The sequence below is a fragment of the Pelodiscus sinensis genome, chromosome 3 (genome assembly GCF_049634645.1).
Source record: "Pelodiscus sinensis isolate JC-2024 chromosome 3, ASM4963464v1, whole genome shotgun sequence".
NCBI classification, from domain to species: Eukaryota; Metazoa; Chordata; order Testudines; family Trionychidae; genus Pelodiscus; species Pelodiscus sinensis.
Window position 1 is genome coordinate 142273145 of NC_134713.1, and position 21271 is coordinate 142294415.

At 45.2% G+C, this 21271-nt stretch overlaps 1 protein-coding gene across 2 annotated transcripts in view; it reads left to right on the top strand.

Annotated features, from left to right (window-relative positions):
• DNAH8 (dynein axonemal heavy chain 8) overlaps positions 1–21271 on the top strand; it is a 615913-nt gene that overhangs the window by 10019 nt on the left and 584623 nt on the right. The window contains exons 2-3 of one of the 2 annotated variants that reach the window (XM_025186355.2): positions 3366–3790; positions 9246–9380. In XM_025186355.2, coding sequence (XP_025042140.2) covers positions 3374–3790; positions 9246–9380 — 552 coding nt within the window. In that variant the 5' untranslated portion in view covers positions 3366–3373. The remainder of the gene's footprint in view (positions 1–3365; positions 3791–9245; positions 9381–21271) is intronic. The other variant, XM_075925079.1, reaches the window with a different exon arrangement.

The window sequence follows — 21271 nt, forward strand, 5'->3', positions numbered from 1 at the left end:
AGATGACATAGCCTTTGGACAGGCAGTGCTCCAACCAGTGCAGAACTCAGAGCCCACCGCCTAGATTTCAGCTTTTGAGTCATCTGATTGTAATGCACGTGAACAAGCATTTAAAGAAGAAAAAAACAATTTCTTACCTTTTATTACTGTTGTACTTTGAGATGTGCCATTGCTGTCAGTTCTAATACCCAGCCTCCTTCCCCTTTGTTGGAGTAGCCAGCAAGAAGGAACTGAGGAGGGGGGGGGGGGCGGCAGGGCCCTGTGTTGGGTGCCAGATTAGTGGCACTCCAGGGGCCGACCCTACAGATAGCTGCTAGGGGAAAAATTTTCTGGCCACTGTGCACATGTATATGCACACATGATTGGAAAGGACATGAAGAACTCATCTCAAAGAGCAAGTTACAAAAAGTGAATAACTGTTTTTATACTTTTCTGCTAAGGCTTTAGAAACAGGTCAAATCTCAAACTTACACTTTATGTCCTTATTTAGAACACCGAAAACCCTTTTCTCATGGTATTTTTGCAGAGTGGTTTTGCTGACAGTTTATTTTGAATATTTTCTGCTTAAAGATAATAAGTTAGGGTATGTCTACACTACAAAGTTAATTCGAACTAACAGACGTTAGTTCGAATTAACTTTGATAGGCACTACACATGCAAACCGCTAGTTCGAACTTAATACGAACAAGCGGTGCGCTTAATTCGAACTAGGTAAATCTCATTCTACGAGGACTAACACCTAGTTCAAATTAACTAGTTCGAATTAAGGGCTGTGTAGCCACTTAATTCGAACTAGTGGGAGGCTAGCCCTCCCTAGCTTTCCCTGGTGGCCACTCTGGGCACCACCAGGGAAACTCTTCTGCCCCCCTCCCGGCCCCGGAGCCCTTAAAGGGGCACGGGCTGGCTACAGTGCCCGTGCCAGGTGCAAGCCTGCCAGCACCCAGCCAGCAGACCCTGCAGCTGGCACGGCTCGAGCCGGCCACCCGATGCCACCCAGCCCTCCGCCTCTTCCCGGGACCAGGCTGGCGGCTCCTGGGAGCATGCCCAGGTCCACAAGAGGCGGGCGCCCGCCTGGTCTAGTGCAGAAATCGTGCACCTCGTCCACGACCTCCGCACTAGGCACAGGAAAGTGGCCGTCTAGGGCAGGATAGTTGCCAGCCTGGCCACCCAGGAGCAGGTTGGCATGAAAATCAAGGTGGTCCACTGAGACCCCCGACCCTGAGCCCTGAGCTTAGAATGGCCGTACTGGGTCAGACCAAAGGTCCATCTAGCCCAGTAGCCTGTCTGCCGACAGCGGCCAACACTAGATACCCTGGAGGGGATGGACCGAAGACAATGACCAAGCTATTTGTCTTGTACCATCCATCTCCAGCCTTCCACAAACAGAGGCCAGGGACACCATTCCTACCCCCTGGCTAATAGCACTCCATGGACCCAACCTCCATGACTTTATCTCACTTCTCTTTAAACTCTGTTCTAGTTCTAGCCTTCACAGCCTCCTGCAGCAAGGAGTTCCACAGGTTGACTATTTGCTTTGTGAAGAAGAACTTTCTGTTGTTAGTTTGAAGCCTGCTACCCATTCATTTCATTTGGTGTCCTCTAGTCCTTCTATTATGGGAACTAATGAAGAACTTTTCTCTATGCACCCTCTCCACACCACTCATGCTTTTATAGACCTCTATCATATCCCCCTCAGTCTCCTCTTTTCTAAGCTGAAAAGTCCCAGTCTCTTTAGCCTCTCTTCATATGGGACCTGTTCCAAACCCCTGATCATTTTAGTTGCCCTCCCCTCTCCCACCCTTTCTCTTCCCCTCTCCCACCTTCTTTTCCCAGTCTCCCCGAGTTTTGTTCAATAAAGAGAGTTTCTATTTTTGAAGACAATTGTCCTTTATTTTGTACATCAGGAAGGGGGGCTAGGGAGGGGTAAGTGGAAGGAGGTGAGGGAGGAATGGGGTACGAGTCCCCGATGGGGAGGACTGGGCTGGCTCTGCAGGCTCCTCGGGGTGGAAACTCTCCTGAAGCCCCTTGATTGACCCCCCCTCTGGATGGCAGCCTGCGGCAAGTGCAGCCGGGCTGATGGCCGAGTGCTGTGATGTGCCGAGTGTGGGCACTCAGGGCACTCCAAGCCAGGACTGCTTTGCAAGCGGGGAGCCCCTGAGAACTGTCTGTCCGGGGTGGGGGTCGGGTCCCTTTAAGCACAGCCCTCGGCTAGCCTGAGGCAGCAGCTCCACACTCTTAAGTCCGAATCCGATGCCCTGCCGGCACTGCTTCCGGCCATCCTTAACCTCAGTTCAGGGTCCACGCAGTGTGGACATGCCAGTTCGAATTAGCAAAACGCTAATTCGAATTAGTTTTTAAGTCTAGATGCACTAATTCGAATTAGTTTAGTTCGAATTAACTAATTCGAACTAAGTTAGTTCGAATTAGTGCTGTAGTGTAGACATACCCTTAATGACATCTATAGACATATTTAGCTCTTAACCATTCAGATGCTAATCAATGGTTTCCTGTTACATTGATTACAGAATACATCTGCTTTATCAAATATTCCTTGGCCATTTACTCAATTCTCATTTTATCAGTTATAGTTTAGTTATGAGTATCCCTTATCAATTATGCCATTTTATCCATTACAACATTCAATGGGAGTGTTTGGTGTGGTCATCTCATATGTATGTGTTATAAATTGATGGATCCTGTTGCTTTGATGGATCAGTGTTGAGCCAGTATTAAGTTCAGGATGTATTTTTTATGGCTTCTCACATGGGAAGCTCATCCAATTCTGGCTTTGTAGATGCAGTTACATATCTTGCAATTGTAGCTCTACTGAGGGAAAGGTGGGAAACATTATCCATAAGACAAGCTCTCTTCTCCTGCAAAGCCCTTACATACTGCTCCTCAAAATTGGACATGGCCTCATGTTACAGACCTCTCCATCTGGATGTGTCCAAAGCTATGTGTCAATCAGGTTTTAACATCTATCTTGGATACTTTGAGATTGTCCTTCAAGGTGATTCATCTGACGATTGATCAATCTTTAGAATTGGTTACCATCCTCAGTTGACTATAGAACATTGTTTTTAGTATATGGGAAAGCTCCACACAGATTAAATGCCTGATCCAGAGAGGTTGAATCTTGATGAGCATACTCTCAATGCCAGGGATTTGGCACCTCTCAAGGATTTCTGCACTAAGAATTTTTCCACTTGATGTTGTAGATGGATCTAAGGCAGTGAAGGTGCCTTTATTTTACTAGTATCAAATATAAATTTAAAAAGCTTCTTTAAACTAAAAAAAATATATATTTTTATTCACCTTGATATTTACAGCATTGTTCCAGTAAGTGAATTGTTTGTAAATTTCAGGTTTCAAGATGGAGGATGCACCAGAGGATCAAATAGAAAGCCCAAACACTACAGAGCAAGCTGGGCCTGGTATCGTTCCACCAGAGGAAGATGGGCCTGGCCCTGTTCCACAAGAGGCAGCTGAGCCTGGCCTCATTCTGCCAGAAGAAGTTGGGTCCAGCCCTGTTCCACCAGAAGAAGCTAGACCTGACCTTGTTCCACCAGAAGAAGCTGGGCCCGACTCCATTCCTTCAGAAGAAGCTGAGCCTGGCTCCCTTTCACCAGAGGAACCTGGGTCACGCCCTGCTGCTCGTACTCGACAAAAAACATCTCTCCGGCCTCCCCTAGAGTCTTTTAGCCCTTCTATGAGTAACCGCAGAATGTCTAAATTTCGCCGGAGTACTAGTGGAGTTCAATCCCTACAAGAAACTTTAAAAGAAAAACAGGTTTAGTATCAAATACTGCATCTATAACAATGTAGTTTTCTCTCTCAGTGTTCTGTTTCTTTTCTCAATTTATTATATACATTTCTATTAAGAAGATCTGCCTGTTTAGAATGTGATTGACTTTCTCTTCAAATAATTTTCTGCTTTATGTTTGTTTTATTTTAAAGTAATGAATAAAAAAGCACAAAAACCAGTCACAAATAATGCTTACATATATATTTGCAGTCAAGCTATATTTCATTTGGTACTGCAAATACTTATGCACATATGTAATTTTATGTACTGTTAGTAGTCCTACTGAAATTACTGGTAAATGATATTTCTTCTTTGAGTAGTGTCCCCGTGGGTGCTCCACTGTAGGTGTCGGGCTTGTCCCGGCACCGCAGATCAGAGACTTTCAATAACCATAATCAGCTGGACCGCACATGCGCAGTTAGCGTCTCATGCCGTTTGCACCCTTTGCCTGTTGCACGTTATGCCTCGTGGGATGAGGTTTACTGGGGCGGTCGACAAATGCCTTTGATGTCGACTGCAGAGCATCCAGACTAGCGCAGCAGCCATTTTAATTTAAATGAAGCAGCGATTATTTAAATTGCCGCTTCATTTGGGTAGATCTAGTAAACTAATCTACATGGCTTTGGCGACAGAGCCATGTAGTCTAGACATACCCTTGGTGACTGGATCCAGAGTCCCAAATCTTTGGGGTAACTAAGGGTATGTCTACAGTACCACCCTAGTTCGAACTAGGGTGGTAATGTAGGCAACCGGAGTTGCAAATGAAGCCCGGGATTTGAATTTCCCGGGCTTCATTTGCATAAAGCTGGGTGCCGCCATTTTTAAATGTCCGCTAGTGCGGACTCCGTGCCGCATGGCTACACGCGGCACGGACTAGGCAGTTTGGACTAGGAAGCTTCCAGCTGCCATCTGTGGCAATGTTTGTGGAAATGACGGAAAGGTTCCTAGAGGCTTCGGTTTCAAGAAAGAAAAGCCCAGTTCCATGATGGCCTGACCTAAGAATGGTGGCAGGAGACAACACAATTGTCATCAGCAATATCTGCATGGTGGGTGGTTTAAGAACAACCACAGTCTCAGAACACTGCTTTAAGAGACATTTTGGCTGTGTCTACATTGGTGCGATCTTGCACAAAAGCAGCCACTTTTGCGCAAAAACTTGCTGCCTGTCTACACTGGCTGCGAGTTCTTGCGCAAGTAAATTGATGTTCTAATGTATGAAATCAGTGCTTCTTGCGCAGGAGCTATGATGCTTCCGCTCAGGAATAAGTCCTTTTGCGCAACTGTTCTTGCGGAAGAGGCCAGTGTAGAGAGGCAACATGAATTTCTTGTGCAAGAAAGCCCTATGGTTAAAATAAAAAACAGGACTCTGTAGCACTTTAAAGACTAACAATATGGTTTATTAGGTGATGAGCTTTCGTGGGCCAGACACACTTCCTCAGATCAAATAGTGGAAGAAAATTGTCACAACCATATATACCAAAGGATACAATTAAAAAAATGAGCAAATATGAAAAGGACAAATCAAATTTCAGAACAGAAGGGGAATGGGGGGGAGGTAAATGTCTGTGAGCTAATAATATTAGAGGTGATAATTGGGGAAGCTATCATTGTAATGGGTAAGATAATTAGAGTCTTTATTCAAACTTAGGCGTAAAGTGTCAAATTTAAGCATGAATGACAGTTCAGAGGATTCTCTTTCAAGTGTAGTCTTAAAAGGCCTTTGAAGCAGGATGCAGGTAATCAAGTCGTTGAGACAATTCATGCTTAAATTCGACACTTTACGCCTAAATTTGAATAAAGACTCTAATTACCTCCCGCCATCCCCTTCTGTTCTGAAATTTGATTTGTCCTTTTCATATGTGTTCATTTTTTTAATTGTATCCTTTGGTATATATGGTTGTGACAATTTTCTTCCACTATTTGATCTGAGGAAGTGAGTCTGGCCCACGAAAGCTCATCACCTAATAAACCATCTTGTTAGTCTTTAAAGTGCTACATAGTCCTGTTTTTTGTTTCAGCTACACCAGACTAACATGGCTACATTTCTATCACTATGGTTAAAATGACCATCAGAGCTTTCTTGCGCAAGAGAGCATCTACACTGGCATGGATGCTCTTGTGCAAAAGCACATTTCTTGCACAAAACCACATGCCGGTGTAGACACTCTCTTGCACAACTACTTTAACGCAAGAACTCTTGCGCTAAAGAGTTTTTGCATAAGATCATGCCAGTGTCGACGTAGACTTTGGCTCTTTCAGACAAATCAGCTTAGGAGCATTTTGTCTGTTCTTGGAGCTGGGCTATGTAAAGAGGAAAAGGAAGCTAAATAGGGAACGGGGGACAAGAAGAAATGGTGGTGGTGTTCTCTAAGACACCAGGACATGTTAGTGAGCTTTAGAAATGATACTCCCTGGAGAGCACATTAACTCATTTTGTAGACAAGCCATAAATTTGGTTGCTCTGTGGTAAGGGCCTTACAAACTTGGTTAAGTTTCTTCTTAACTGATGTGATACCTTAAAAAAAAAAAAGCCAGTCTGTTTTTCGCAACAATAAGAAATTGGAACTCTGTAAACGGGTTGGATTGGAGGCCTTCTTAAATGGAACTTTTTTTTGATTGGTTTGTTCATTTGGTTTTGATCTTTTCCTTCCTGGATTCTGTATGCAGATACTCGGTGTTTGCTTATCCTTTACATTCCCTGAGAGTTGACTTCTGTATTTCAATGATTACTTTTATTTTTTGTGTGTACTGTCACTGTAGGTACTTCACTTCAGGTGTTCATGTACCCCCATGTGCCTTAGATTAGAGATTTTCTGTGGATCTCATTTGGGCCCAAGCATGAAGTTTTACACATCCTCCCATACCAAAGATACCCAACTTTGGCCTTGGTTGGGAAGTTAAGTGTGTCTGCTTACTTTATAGCTATAGCTAGTGTGACAAAGCTTCTACTCCAACTTGGCAGTCCTGTACTTTCAGGCAGATGGCTTGCCTCAGAGGCTTATAGCAGCCTTCAATTTAGGCGCCACATCTTGGGCATCAGCTTGCTTTTTGTTGAGCTACTCTCATAATCTGCCGGCATAAGTTATAAAGGGAAACCAAACTCCAGTCTCAGTGGACCCCCAAATGATACAGGCTGGATAAATCCTTTTCTTTTCCCCAGCCAATCTTTTCCCCAAGTGTAAATGCGAAAGTGGGTGTGGGGGGAACCCAGGACTACCCGCTACTCTGGGTTCCAGCCCAGGGCCCTATAATAGCAGCTGCCTATAAAAGTCTCCACCTCCCACTATGAAACAGCTCCAAATTCCCAGGGGTACTTTCCCACACCTTCCTTGTCTCAGGCTCTTCTTACCAGACTCTGTTGGTGTTTGCGCTTCCTAGGCTCTCTTAGCACTCCATCCATCCCCTCAACTCCTCACATGCTTTGACTAACTGCAGCGAAGCCCTTTTAATAACCAGTCTCAACTGGTTCTTTAATTGGTCCCAGGTATTCCAACTAGCCTTGACTTACTTGACCCTGCAAGCCCACTTAATTAGTTCCAGATGTTTAATTACCCTGATTGATTCTGACAAGTTCTTGCTGATTCTGGACTAGCTCCTGCCAATTTACCTTGGGAACAGAGATTTACTCAATCTGAGGCTAATATACCTCCCTTACATCGCTCTTGTACTCTTCTAGCCTGACCCTGTCACACTAGTTAGTTAGCTAAACACAGTTTTCTAAGCTATTTTCTTAGCTCACTTTAGTCATAGTATTACATTTGCAGGTTTGTTTGTTTCCCTGCCTGAAGATTTATAGACTTTGATAGTTTCTGCGGTATTCTGTCTTTCCTGCGGGGAAGCTATCCTAGTCAGTGGTGAACATTCTGGCTACGTCTAGACTGGCAAGATTTAGCGCAAATACTCTAAACGTAAGAGTTTTGGCGTTAGAGTATTTGAGTAAGAGAGCGTCTATACTGGCATGTGCCTTTGCGCAAAAGATTTTGTACAAGAAAGCTCCAATGGCCATTTTAGCCATCGGGCTTTCTTGCGCAAGAAATTGATGTTACCTGTTTACACTGGCCTCTTGTGCAAGAACACTTGCGCAAGAGGACTTATCCCTGAGTGGGAGCGTCAGAGTATTTGCACAAGAAGCACTGATTTCATACAGTAGAACATCAGTGTTTTTGCGCAAATACTCACGGCCAGTGTAGACAAGCGGCAAGATCTTGCCAATGTAGACACAGCCTCTCTGTCCCTTTGTTGTTTGGGAAACACTTGTATACCAGCCAAGTGTAAGATCTCCTCTTTCAAAAACTGGGAACATAACATTTACATTTGTTAGTGGTGGACCAAACCCTATGTCCAATCTCCAACTCAGGCTCTGAGAATTCCTCTCAGAGAGTGTGCCACAGGCTTCTCAGCACACTTAGTGCTCCATCTATGTCTGAGTCCTGGTCACTGAAAGTCTTGAGTGATACAGCTTCATGTACCCATCTGTCTCCAGGTCTCAATCACCAAAAACTTTGAGAGATACAGTGGTAGCAAGGATGCCATACAATCAGACTGTGGGAACTGAATAAGAGGAGCAGAAGTGGTAGTTCTGCTCTTAAGAAGTCTTGGTCACTGTTGAAAGGAATGTTCTGGAGACACCAAGTCCTAGCAGGAGTGCTATTGCAGCTCTAGGTGATTCTGGTACTGTGAGACTGTCCAAGGTGTCCTCATTCACTACTGAAGACTTTGTTGCCCATTCTAGGAAACATTTGTCTTCAAAGAACTCTGAACCATCATACTCTTCTATATGTTTGGTACTGACACTGATATCCCACACTGCTACATCAGTACTACCTTGCATCTGACTCTGGATGTACTCATTCAAATTATTCAGTTTCCCACAGCTTTCCATGTGGCTTTTGCCATGCTTGGGCTGTGGTATCCCAGCTGGAGCCAAGTCTAGGGAAGAGCCATATGTGGGCAGCTGTGGGGAGATGTGAAGCCTCCTGCCCCAGATAGATGGTCCAGGGGTAGGAACACAGGTGGGGAGCTGCTCTCAACCCCTGCACCCTAGGCAGGTGGAGAGTCCATGATACAGCAACTCTCATCTGCCTGGGCTCCCCAGCCAGGCTTTAGCTGCTGACCTGGCCAGGGAGGTGGGGCTTTTGGAGGAAGAGAAGGGGCTGGCCCCTGCTGAAAAGGGGATGGGCTAGGCTTCTGCACTTCCGAAAAATCAGTGGGTCTGGCTCTTGGACTCTCCTATTCCAGTGTTACTGATTTCATTTGCTGCACAAGTTGAGTAACCTTCCTTTTTTTTTAATTTATGAAAATACAGTTTATTTTTAAAAAAATAATTAGAGGAGTTTCACCTAAACAGTAAACTATAGTATTAGTTTCAAATTATGGGTCAAGATCGCAAATGACTTTGCAAATACACTGCAGTTTTTAGTTCTTTTTTTAACTTTTTTAGGCACGATATAGAGATGCAAGGGAAGGTCGAAAAATGAAAATTAGTGCTTCATATAGATATATATTTGAAGTCCTAGGGGACAAACTTGGTTTAGATGCAACAGCTGTGGAAGAGATGATCTTGGATGGCCCTTCAGTAAGTCTGATTTAAACATATTTTGTTAATGTTAATATATTGTTATCTAATTCATAAGTAACTTTTCTCTCTCTTATCTATGTATTATTTACTAGTTGCTGTGAGGATTAGTGTTTTGGAAGTCATTCAATAAGTAAAACAAATTAGTATTTGAGGATGATAGCTGTGGAATGCACATGCAATAATTTTACAGGAAATTTGTGTGTTCAGGTTTTTCGAGGAGTGTCCCTGTTGGTGCTCTTCCTTAGGTGTTTAGGGTGCTGCTGCGTACCTAGTTGGAGATTATTGGTAGCAGTGCACTCTGGTAGACTGCACGCATGGAGCAGATGGCATGTGCGGTGCTGCTACCATGCATGTCCAGCCAACTGTCCCCTCAGTTTCTTCTCTGCCATCTCTGGCATCAATTGGAGCCACAGTTGCTCTCCAGCTTTTTGCCAAATTTTTCAACTTTTTTTATTATCATTAGTATAGTTTATTAATAGTGTTCATAGTTAGTAGTTTTCTAGTTACCGGTAATTATTGTTAAAAAACCCCAAACTTTTTTATTGTAGTTGTTAAGCATATTTTTTTCTTCCTGGGATGCCAGGTTCATAAACAACCTCTTCAGGAAATGGGGTTATCTGATAGTGGACTTGTTTGCAACACATAGCAACTCCAAGTACCCTCTGTACTGTTCCAGGGCAAGCATTGGACTGCAATCTCTTGGATACGCTTTCGCAGCATGCTGGGACTTCCAGTTAGTATACTCATTTCCACCTATACCTCTCATACAACAAACGGTACTAAAGATCAAACAGGATACGGCCAGGGTCATCCTTGTGGCTCCCAACTAACCGAGACAGATTTGGTATCCTTCCATACTCCAACTCAACACACGTCAACGTACAAGTTTTCCCCAGTACAAGCTCTTTTGACTCAAGACAAAGGGTGCATACTCCACCCCGGGCTACATACACTCAACCTGTGGGCCTGGACACTGGTTGGCTCTCAGACAGCGAGCTAACACTGTCTCAAAGGGTCAGAGACATCCTTATCAACTCCAGGAGACCCACAACAAGACAAACTTACCTGCAGAAGTGGGTCCAATTTGCAGCCTGGAATTCAGCTCATGCACGGGATCCACTCAAGGCAGGGATATCCGACATACTAGAGTACCTCCTCCTCTTGCAGGACACAGGACTATCATTGCGTTCCATCAACTCACATTTGTCAGCTAAATCAGCAATACACTCACCCATTCAAGGGTATTCCATTTTCTCTCACCCATGCGTTAAAAGATTTTGGAAAGGGATACAAAACCTATGCCCACCATGTAGGGACTCAATGCCATCAAGGGATTTGAAGCTCGTGCTGGACTCAATCATGAGATGGCCTTTCGAATTGCTGGCAAATTGCTCACTACTTCACCCATCAATGAAAGTGGCCTTTCTCATAGCAATAACATTGGCCAGGAGAGTGGGGACAGATAGTGGCACTCATGGCGGACCCGCTGTACACGGTGTTCCACAAGGACTAGGTTGTTCTTAGAACCCACTTGAAATTCCTTCCCAAAATACCTACCTCGTATCATTGTAATGAACTGATATACTTACCTGTGTTCTTCCTGAAACCACATGAGGACAGCAAGCAGGCAGTGCTGTGCATGCTGGATATACGAAGGGCATTAGCCTTTTACCTTGAATGCACAAGAGACTTCAGATGCACTCCCAGGCTCTTCGTGTCATGCACAGACAGATCCAGAGGACAACCCGTTTCCAAACGAATATCCAAATGCATTTCTACATGCATACAACTGGCTTACACCCAGAAACACAGACAGCAGCCAACAGTTATACGGGCGCATTCCACGAGAACAGTATCTACCACAACTGCTTTCCTCAAGTGTCTTTCCATAGAAGTCATTTGCAGAGCTGCAACATGGGCTTCGGCCAATACCTTTGCACAATATTACGCCATTCAGTCTTTTCAGGACATATTGGTTCATTACAGTGGAACAAGGTAGGTATTTTGAGAAGGAATTTTGGGTGGGTTATAAGGACGGCCTTGTCCTTGTGGAACACCGAGTACAGCGGGTCTGCCATGAGTGCCGCTATCTCTCCCATTCTCCTGGCCAATTTTATTTCTAGATTTGGAGGTACCAAACTGTCCAACATCCAGTCTTACAACACAGAGCGCCGTCTGCCAAGCAGGAATACTGCTGCATAGTCACCTAAGTGGAGCACCCACGGGGACCCTCGAAGAAGAAGGGAAGGTTACTCATCTTGTGCAGTAACTGGAGTTCTTCGAGATGTTTCCCTGTGGGTGTTCCACACCTCCCCTCATCCCCTCTGCTTCTGGCTAACACAGTCCAGCATAGAGAAGGAATGGAGAGAATGGCCGTCGGCACGTGCCTGTCAATCAGAGCGATTGTGCAATAGCGCACCATGGACTGGTAGCCGGGGACTACTACCAAAGATCTCCGGGCCGTGTGCACAGTGGCGCTGACACACCTAAGTGGAGCACCCACAGGGACACATCTCAAAGAACTCTAGTTACTGCATAAGGTGAGTAACTGTCCCTTTCTTCTCACCCTCCAATGCACATATAATCATCCTCCCTGATGATACTTTAATGCCCCATCTTCCCACAGCACAAGATGACTTTCGATCATTCCAGGAGCTAAACAAGAGGGTGGCTGACATACTGGAGGTCTCCCTAGTGAGTCTCCCTTAAACTCAGCATAAACTAACCAGTATGTTACATGTCTCCCCGTCCGCTAAGCAGGTCCTATCAATGGACTCAGCACTTATGGACCCTGCCAAGGTGATCTATCAAACACCAGCCACAGTCCCGCTGGTCTGCAAAAGATCTGACAATAAATTCTATGTCTCACCACAGGGTGACGATTTCCTGTTTTCCCACCCGTCCTCTAATTCTTTAGTTGTGGACACTGTCAACCAGAGGGGAAAACAGAATGCAGCCAGAACCACACCTTATGACAAGGAGTGGAAGCGTCTAGACCTCATGGGTAAGAAGGCATATTCCTCCACATCTTTACAGCTCTGCCTATCCAATTACACCATACTACTTGCAAAATATACACATCATATTTTTGAGCAACTATCACACTTTATTGACAGCCTTCCTTATGACAAGAAAGAACGGTTTAGAGCCAATATAAACAAGCGTACCCTGATCTCTCTCACGGCTTTACAAGTATCCCTGGATACATGTGATACCGCATCCCAGTTAATTGAGATGGCTGTCATAATGAGGAGGTCAGTGTGGCTTCATCTCTCCCATTTCCCCCATGAGGTACAGGCCATGGTCAAAGACCTTCCTTTTCAGGGCTCCAAACTGTTCATGAACACCACCAATGTATCACTCCACTCCTTCAACGATTCGCGGGCCACATTAAAGATGCTCGATAGCCATGTCCCTGCAACAAAATGTAAGCAGGGAAGCTATTTCACACAACATTAAAAACCTTCGCCTTTTACTCAATCTCAAAGATTTTTCAACAATAGAAGGAGGAAACACCAAACTAGACGGAAGCAGGCCCCTAACCATTCCTCCACCTCTCAGCCCTCAGCTTCGAGGCAAATGTTTTGAAAGTCAGTTCAAGAGTCTGATAACACTTCTTCACTTAACTGATGGGGCTGAGGTTGCCTTATTTTGCCAGCTTCTACTACCCTTCTACCACCAATGGTCTTCCATCACGACCAACAAGTGTGTACTAGACATTATAAAGAATGGATACTGTATCCCCTTTTTTTCTACCCCCTTCTCCCACCCACCTTCCCTGACCCATCTCACCTGAACATTCCACTCCAGGAGCTATAGAACCCATACCCCATCACTATAGGGGGCAAAAGGTTCTACTCCCATACTTCCTCACAACACAGAAGCCAGGGGGATGGAGACCTATTCTTGATCTCAGGATACTCAACTGCTATATATGACCTCAACAGTTCCAGATGGTCATCCTATCCACTATAATACCTGCCTTAAACAGAGGGTGACTGGTTATCAACTCTCAACCTCTAGGGCACATACTTTCATGTATCTATTCATCCAGCACATTGGAAATGTGCAAGATTCACAGTGGGTGATGCCCACTTCCAATACACAGTGTTGCCATTCAGATTCTCCACAGCTCTGTGGATCTTCTAAAAAATACTCCCGGTGGTCATCGTACAACTCTGTAATCAAGGGGTGTCTATATTCCCTTTCCTCAATGACTGCCTGATAAGAGCAAACACAAATCAGGAAGCCTGCAACGCAGTCTCCTTAACCAGAACTCTGTTCCAGACCCTCGGACTACAGATAAATCTGTCCAAGTGCAAACTATAACCAGCACAGAGAATGGAGTTTATTGGGGCTAATCTTAATTGTGTACAGGCTATAGCTTCCCTCCCACAACAGGGATTCCAGTCTGTAAAAGGCCTTATTGCACTGGTTCAAACCAGCCCACAAGTTCCAGCAAGGGCCTCTCTTCAATTACTAGGACATATGGCCATATCAGTGGTGCTCCATGCCAGACTTCACATGAGACCCATACAGTAGTGCTTAAGGACTGCATAGAAGTGATGTTACAACAGTATCAACAAACTAATCTCAGTTGCAGCCAGAATCAAGCAATCACTGGACTAGTAGGCAGACCCAAAAAACGTGTGCATTGGGTACCTTTCCACAAACGTCCCCCGACCGTGACCATCATGACGGATGCCTCTCTCCTCACGTGGAGGGCACGCTGAGGCTTCTCAGAACTCAGGGACGTTTGTCTCCATAGGAGTGTACCCTGCACATAAACAATACTAGAACTCTGAGTGGCATTCTATGCATATTTTTACAGACAATCAAGCAACAAAGTATTACATGAACAAGCAGGGTAGAGCCAGCTCTCACCACCTGTGCAGGGACATGACATTCGCATACAAGCCTTTTACCTTTTGGGCAAGGACAATCTTACCGCAGACAAACTCAGCAGGAATTTCAGTTCCAATCACAAATGGGAAATGGACCCCAAGATTCTGTAATGAATTTGCAGATGCTAGGGGTTTTCAACAGTGGACTTGTTTGCAACCAATGCCAGCAAGAAAAGTCCACAGTATTGTTCCCATGCTGGCATTGGCTTGCACTCCCTGGGGAATGTGTTCACAATACCCTGGAACACATCTCTCCTATATGCATTTCCTCCAATCTTGCTCCTCCAACAAGTAGTCAGCAAAATAAGGTCAGATGCATCCTCAATAATTCTTATTGCTCCAGCCTGGCCAAGACAGCCTTGATACACTTACCTGCTACAGATGTCCATGGCATCTCCTGCTGCTTCCTCATCATCTGATGTGGGAGGGTGGTCAGGTTTGTCATTCATTCCTCCAGATTCTTCATCTCTGGGGGTGGTTTCTCAGTGGTTCACCTCAATAGAAACAACATTCTCTGACCAAGTCAAGCACATCCTACTGAACAGTTGCAGACTAACAACCAGAAAATCTTATCTGTATAAGTGGTGTAGATTCTCACTTTGGTCCGAGCAAAAATGTGGGAACCCATCAATAATGCTGCTTTTGGATGTTTTGGAGTACCTTCTAGAACTGAAACACTTCTGTTTAGTTCATTAAAAGTTCACCTTGTGGCTATAACAGCTTTTCATCAGAACAATGACAACAAATCTGTCTTCAGCCATCCAACAACCAAATGTTTCCTTAAGGGCATGCAAAATATTTTCCCACCTGTCAATCCTACTGTCCCAGCCTAAGACCTCAACTTAGTACTCTGGGCCCTCACCTGTAAGACATTTGAACCCATGGCAACATGCTCCATGCTCTACCTTTCTATGAAGGTGGCCTCATTGGTGGCCATCACATCATCCAGGAGGGTGAGTAAAATTGGTGCACTTATGGCAACCTCCCCCTTCACGATATTCTATAAAGATAAAAATAGAGATGTAACCTTGTTAGTCTGGTCTTGCTGAAATAAAAGATAGGACTATGCAGCACTTTAAAGACTAACAAGATCGTTTATTAGGTGATGAGCTTTCGTGGGCCAGATCCACTTCCTTAGATAAAATTGTGGAAGAAAATTGGCATGACCATATATACCAAAGGGATCAGATTTTTTTGATTGTATCATTTTGGTATATATGGTCATCCCAATTTTCTTCCACAATTATAGACTCATAGAACCATAGAGTTGGAAGAGACCTCAGAAGGTCATCAAGTCCAGCCCCCTGCTCTAGGCAGGACCAATCCCAACTAAATCAGCCCAGGCAGGGCTTTGTCAAGCCAAGACTTAAACACCTCTAGGGATGGAGACTCCTCTACTTCCCTAGGTAACCCATTCCAGTGCTTCACCACCCTCCTAGTAAAATAGTTTTTCCTAATATTCAACCTGGACCTCTCCCACCACAACTTGAGACCATTGCTCCTTGTTCTGCCATCTGTCACTACTGAGAACAGCTTCTCTCCATCCTCTTTGGAACCTCCCTTCAGGAAGTTGAAGGCTGCTATCAAATCCCCCCTCACTCTTCGCTTCTGCAGACTAAACAGACCCAATTCCCTCAGCCTCTCCTTGTAGGTCATATACTCCAGCCCCCTAATCATTTTGGTTGCCCTCCGCTGGACCCTCTCTAATGTGTTCACATCCTTTTTGTAGTGGGAGGCCCAGAACTGGACACAATATTCCAGATGTAGCCTCACCAGAACTGAATAAAGGGGAATAATTACGTCTCTGGATCTGCTGGCAGTGTTCCTCTTAATGCAATGAAATATGCCATTAGTCTTCTTGGCTACAAGGGCACACTGTAGACTCATATCCAACGTCTCATCCACTGTAACCCCCAGCTCCTTTTCTGCAGAACTACTACTTAGCTGGTTGGTCCCTAGCCTGTAACAGTGCTTGGGATTCTTCCGTCCCAAGTGCAGGACTCTGCACTTGTCCTTGTTGAACTTCATCAGATTTCTTGTGGCCCAATCCTCCAATTTGTCTAAGTGACTCTGGACCCTATCTCTGCCCTCAAGCGTATCTACCTCTCCCCCTAGCTTAGTGTCCTCTGCAAACTTGCTGAGGGTGCAATCCATAGAAAAAGGATTTTGCTTTTAGAATAAGTTTTTCTGTATAGTTCAGTCAATCTTTCAGTCATTAGTTATAACCATAGTTATAGTTGTTTTGTTAAAAAAAAACAAGGTTTTTTTGTGTTAAATGTTTTCCTCACCCCCCCCAAAGAAAAATAATAACAGAAAAGAGAGAGAATTAAGTCAGAGACTGATTATTTGTTTATCAACACTGTAGCGACAGGCCCTCTGATCATGCCCAGTTTGCTGGGGTTTAAGAAGTGTGCCATATGTTGGGAGCCCATGCTGGTTTCCAGTGGCCACACAGATTGCATAAAATGTTTGGGCGAATTCAATATGCCTCAAAAATGTGCGCACTGTGCAAAACTCACAGAGAGCATGACACGAGAGAGAGATGAGTCTCAGGATGTTTTTATTTAATAAAGCCCTGCAGCCCTTAGAATCAGACTCGCAGAGAAAAGGAAAATGGAGAGCTTCTTCTCCTACTGTGGCTCCTGCACATAAAAGGGCTTCACCGGTCCGTTCTCTACCATCGGCCTCCACAGGTAGAATAACTAGCAGGAAGAAGCCAGGAACATCTGGTGCCACTAAACCTCAGCTTAAAACAGCCTCTGAACCGAAAACTCGGCACGAAACATCTGTGGTACCGGTAGTTACAGCACCGGCAAGACGCTCAGCCCCACCAACTTTGGCACTGCGAGCTGTGGCACCATCTTCATCGGCAAGTGTCACATTTAGCCAAACCGTTGGTGCTGGCCCAAGCGGTGCAGACACCGGCACTGACATTGAAACATGATTCAGAACACTTGGCACTGGAAGAGAGTGTTAGCCCCCCCTGGCACCGAAAAAGGCAACTCATAAATCCCACAGAACATGAGATCCTAGCCCAGAGCCACTTATTTTTTCACCTGCTCCATCATTACCATCACCTTTACTACATTCACCACTGATGCAAATGTCCAATCTTACACACGAGACACATTACAAACTGGTAACTGATCTCTCTCCTGAGGCTCAACACAGTTCCTTATTACCTCATCTCCCTATGAGGCTGACCAATTGCCACTTGACGTTCTGAAACAGTATCAGGAACTTTTTGAGAGAGTGACTGGAAGTCAAGAAATACAGCTCACCAAAGTCCAAGAGAAACAACACTGACTCCTTAAATCTCCAACTGTCTCAGTGCGCAAAAATAGCCATCCCTATGGATAAGGCTATTACGGAGCCTGCTGATGAGATCTGACAGACTCCAGCATCAATAACCCCAACTAATAAGTAGGTGGATAAAAAGTATTTTGTCCCATTCAAAAGGTGCAGAATTTCTCTTTTCCCACCTGCAACCTAATTCTTTAGTGGTGGATGCAGCTCAGCAGAAGTCAAAACTTCCGCAGAACAAGAATAATTCTGCGAATAAGGAGAGTAAGCACCTCAACATCTTTGGGAGTAAGATGTACTTGTAAGGATTCAAGAACCACCCTTCATACCTTTAATATGTATACTCCACCGTACCAACGTAGATGATACATGCCATACCAGTGGCATTGAGACTTTTCATACCCTAGATACCAATAACGGGGGTTTGATCAACCCAGACCGAGGCAACAACCACAGAGGCAACGACATCAGAACAAAGGCCTCTCCAATCTATATCCCCCACATAGGCTACCACCACCTGTGCGGAACTTGGAACTGGTTCTTGACACTCTAACCCATGTTCCCTTTGAGGCAATAACAACTGCTCCACTTTCAGTGATGATACTCAAAGTTACATTTCTGTTAGCCATCACCTCTGCCCACAGAGTTGGAGAAATGACATCCCTAATGGCAGACCTTACACCATCTTCAGCAAGGACAAAGTCACTCTTTATCCACATCCATCCTTCATTCCAAAAGCTTGCTCAGTTTTCCACATAAACAAGCCAATTGTACTTCCATCTTTCTACACCAAGCCACATGCAAGTATTCACGAGGCCCTGCTTCATTCGCTAGACATGCGTAGATCACTTGCCTTCTATTTAGAGAGAACTTAAACCTTTCACAAAACAGACTGCCTACTAATTTCAGTAGCAGAATGCTGCAGAGGCCAACCCCTCTCATCACAATGGATCTCAAACATTATTGTTGCTTGCATTAAAAAGTGCCATGTTATATGGAATAAATCACTGCCAGAGACACTAAGAGCTCTTTCTATAAGAGCTATAGCAACCTCTACGGCCTTCCTTCATGGAATAGTAATAGAAATGTAGCCGTGTTAGTCTGGTGTAGCTGAAGCAAAATGCAGGACTATGTAGCACTTTAAAGACTAACAAGATGGTTTATTAGATGATGAGCTTTCGTGGGCCAGACCCACTTCCTCAGATCAAATAGTGGAAGAAAATAGTCACAACCATATATACCAAAGGATACAATTAAAAAAAATGAACACATATGAAAAGGACAAATCACATTTCAGAACAGAAGGGGAATGCGGGGGGGTGGGGCGAAGGAAGGTAAGTGTCTCTGAGTTAATGATATTAGAGGTGGGGAAAGGTAGATGTCTGTGAGCTAATGGTATTAGAGGTGATAACTGGGGAAGCTATTTTTGTAAAAAAGGACACTGTCTCAACAACTTAACTACCTGCATTCTGCTACAAAGACCTTTTACATCTGCACTTGAAAGGGAATCCTCTGAACTGTCATTCATGCTAAAATTCGACACTCTCCGGGGGGGGGGGGGGGGGGGGGGATTGAACAAAGACCCCAACTACCTTATCCATTGCAAAGATAGCTTCCCCAATGATCACCTCTAATACCATTACCTTTCCCCCTCTAATATCATTAACTCACAGACACTTACCTTCCTTCCCCTCCCCTGCATCCCTCTTCTGTTCTGAAATGTGATTTGTCCTTTTCATGTGTGTTCATTTTTTTTAATTGTATCCTTTGGTATATATGGTTGTGACTATTTTCTTCCACTATTTGATCTGAGGAAGTGGGTCTGGCCCACGAAAGCTCATCATCTAATAAACCATCTTGTTAGTCTTTAAAGTGCTACATAGTCCTGCATTTTCCTTCATGGAGTTCCTCTTAAAAATATTTGTTGAGCAGCCACATAGTCCAACAACGACACCTTCATGAAACATTATGCAATTTCTCATAAGTTATCTACTGACACCGCGGTAGCGTTTTCAGTACTCTCAACTGTCAATAAGCAGTGACTCTGTTACATGCCTTCCTTATGTAACCCCCAAGGAGATTGCTTGGATTCCCGGGGCTTTGTCTGCTGGCAGCTCAGGGAGAGGCACTCTGAGTTTGCCTTGGCTCCCCCTCCCTACCAGGGCCAGAGTCTGCCCGGCAACCCACAGGGAGTGAGATGCCCCTCCCAGGAGGAAGGAGAGACCATTGTTGAGGGGAGTCTGGAGCCAGCCAGGAAAAGGGGAGGACTGAGTGTGTGGGAGCTAGTAAGCCCCAGGCCTGCATGCAGGGTTCCCCCTGAGAGCTAGCCTCTAGGGACCTGAAGTCAGGATCCCTCAGCTGGGTTTATGTCTCCACTGTTGATTCCCAGTTGTGGAGTTTGCTGGGAGGCTTCCCCAGCCAGGCGGAGTTGGCTCTCCAGCTCCCTGGGTGAGAGAGTCACTGCATGGTCAGCTGGGCTCGAGCAGCAAGTTCAGGGCTGCTGCCTGCTGGGTGGGTCTGGAGGCTGGCCTGGGAGGCTATAGTTTTGAATGTTGGTGCAGTTGTGTGGTCTGCATCTTGAGCCCTGCACCCCTTCACGGTGAGGGGAAATTCTGGGACCGAAGCAGCCTGGTTCCTGCTTGAAGAGGACCCCTGTGAGAAGAGAGCAGCCCCTTTGCAGAGACTGAGTCATCTCTCAACCTGAGGCTCATTCATGGAGTGTGTGAGTGCACCAATTTTTAGTTAGTAAGTCAGGGAATTTGTTTGGGGATTTTATTACCTGCAGCCTATTAAACTGTGGAGGGATTTGCTGCCTTCTCCCATTTGTGAGTCCTTTGGGCTGTACTGGACCTAGTCAGCCCCACTGCTAAACCTCTGCAGAGAAGGATTGTGTGGTCAACAGTCATCAAGGGCCCCAACAAAGTACGCGTACCAACGGGACACTAACCTCACAGTTGCTGGGCACCGGTGACCCTAAAAATAATGTTTTACCCTGTTCTGTTATAATTGTCTCCTGTTTAATATAATTGTGTTTAGTATAGTGTATGTGTTTGTGTTATTTTCTGGGAGTCTCCAACTATCTGGCGAATACGTGGGGATTATCCTGGGCTAGAATTTTCCTCCCAAGCTGCCCTGGCAACCCTGCTAGGAAGGAGTGAGGGGGGTGGAGGCACCGCCAAGTACATAAATCAGAAAGAATAAAATTGAGTAGGTGGCAGGATCCAGAAGAACCCAGACCTATCCATCCGAACCTGAAAGGAGATTGGCTCTAAAAGAAGGTAACCAGGTGGAGAGGGGGCGCTACACTTATATTTGGGTATTGCTACACAGTCACCAACAGTGGAGCACCCACAGAAACACTACTCCAAGAAGAGGAGGAAGTTACTCACCTTGATGCAGTAACGATGGTTCTTCTTTGGGGATGTCCCCGCGGGTGCTCCACTATGGGTGCTGGGCTTGCCCCACCACTGCAGACAGAAGCTTGTGATGAGCAGTGTTCAGCTGGACCGTGCATGTGCCATGGGCTCGCGGTTTTCGCTCTCTTTTCTGTCTCGCGCGGTCTGGGCCCCCGCCAATTCCTCTTCACCGCCTCAGGCTGCAGACGCTTGGAACCGCGCTTCTTACCTCACTCACTGAACTAGACTCCTTCTAGTTCCCCCTTGTACAAACAATCCTATTTCT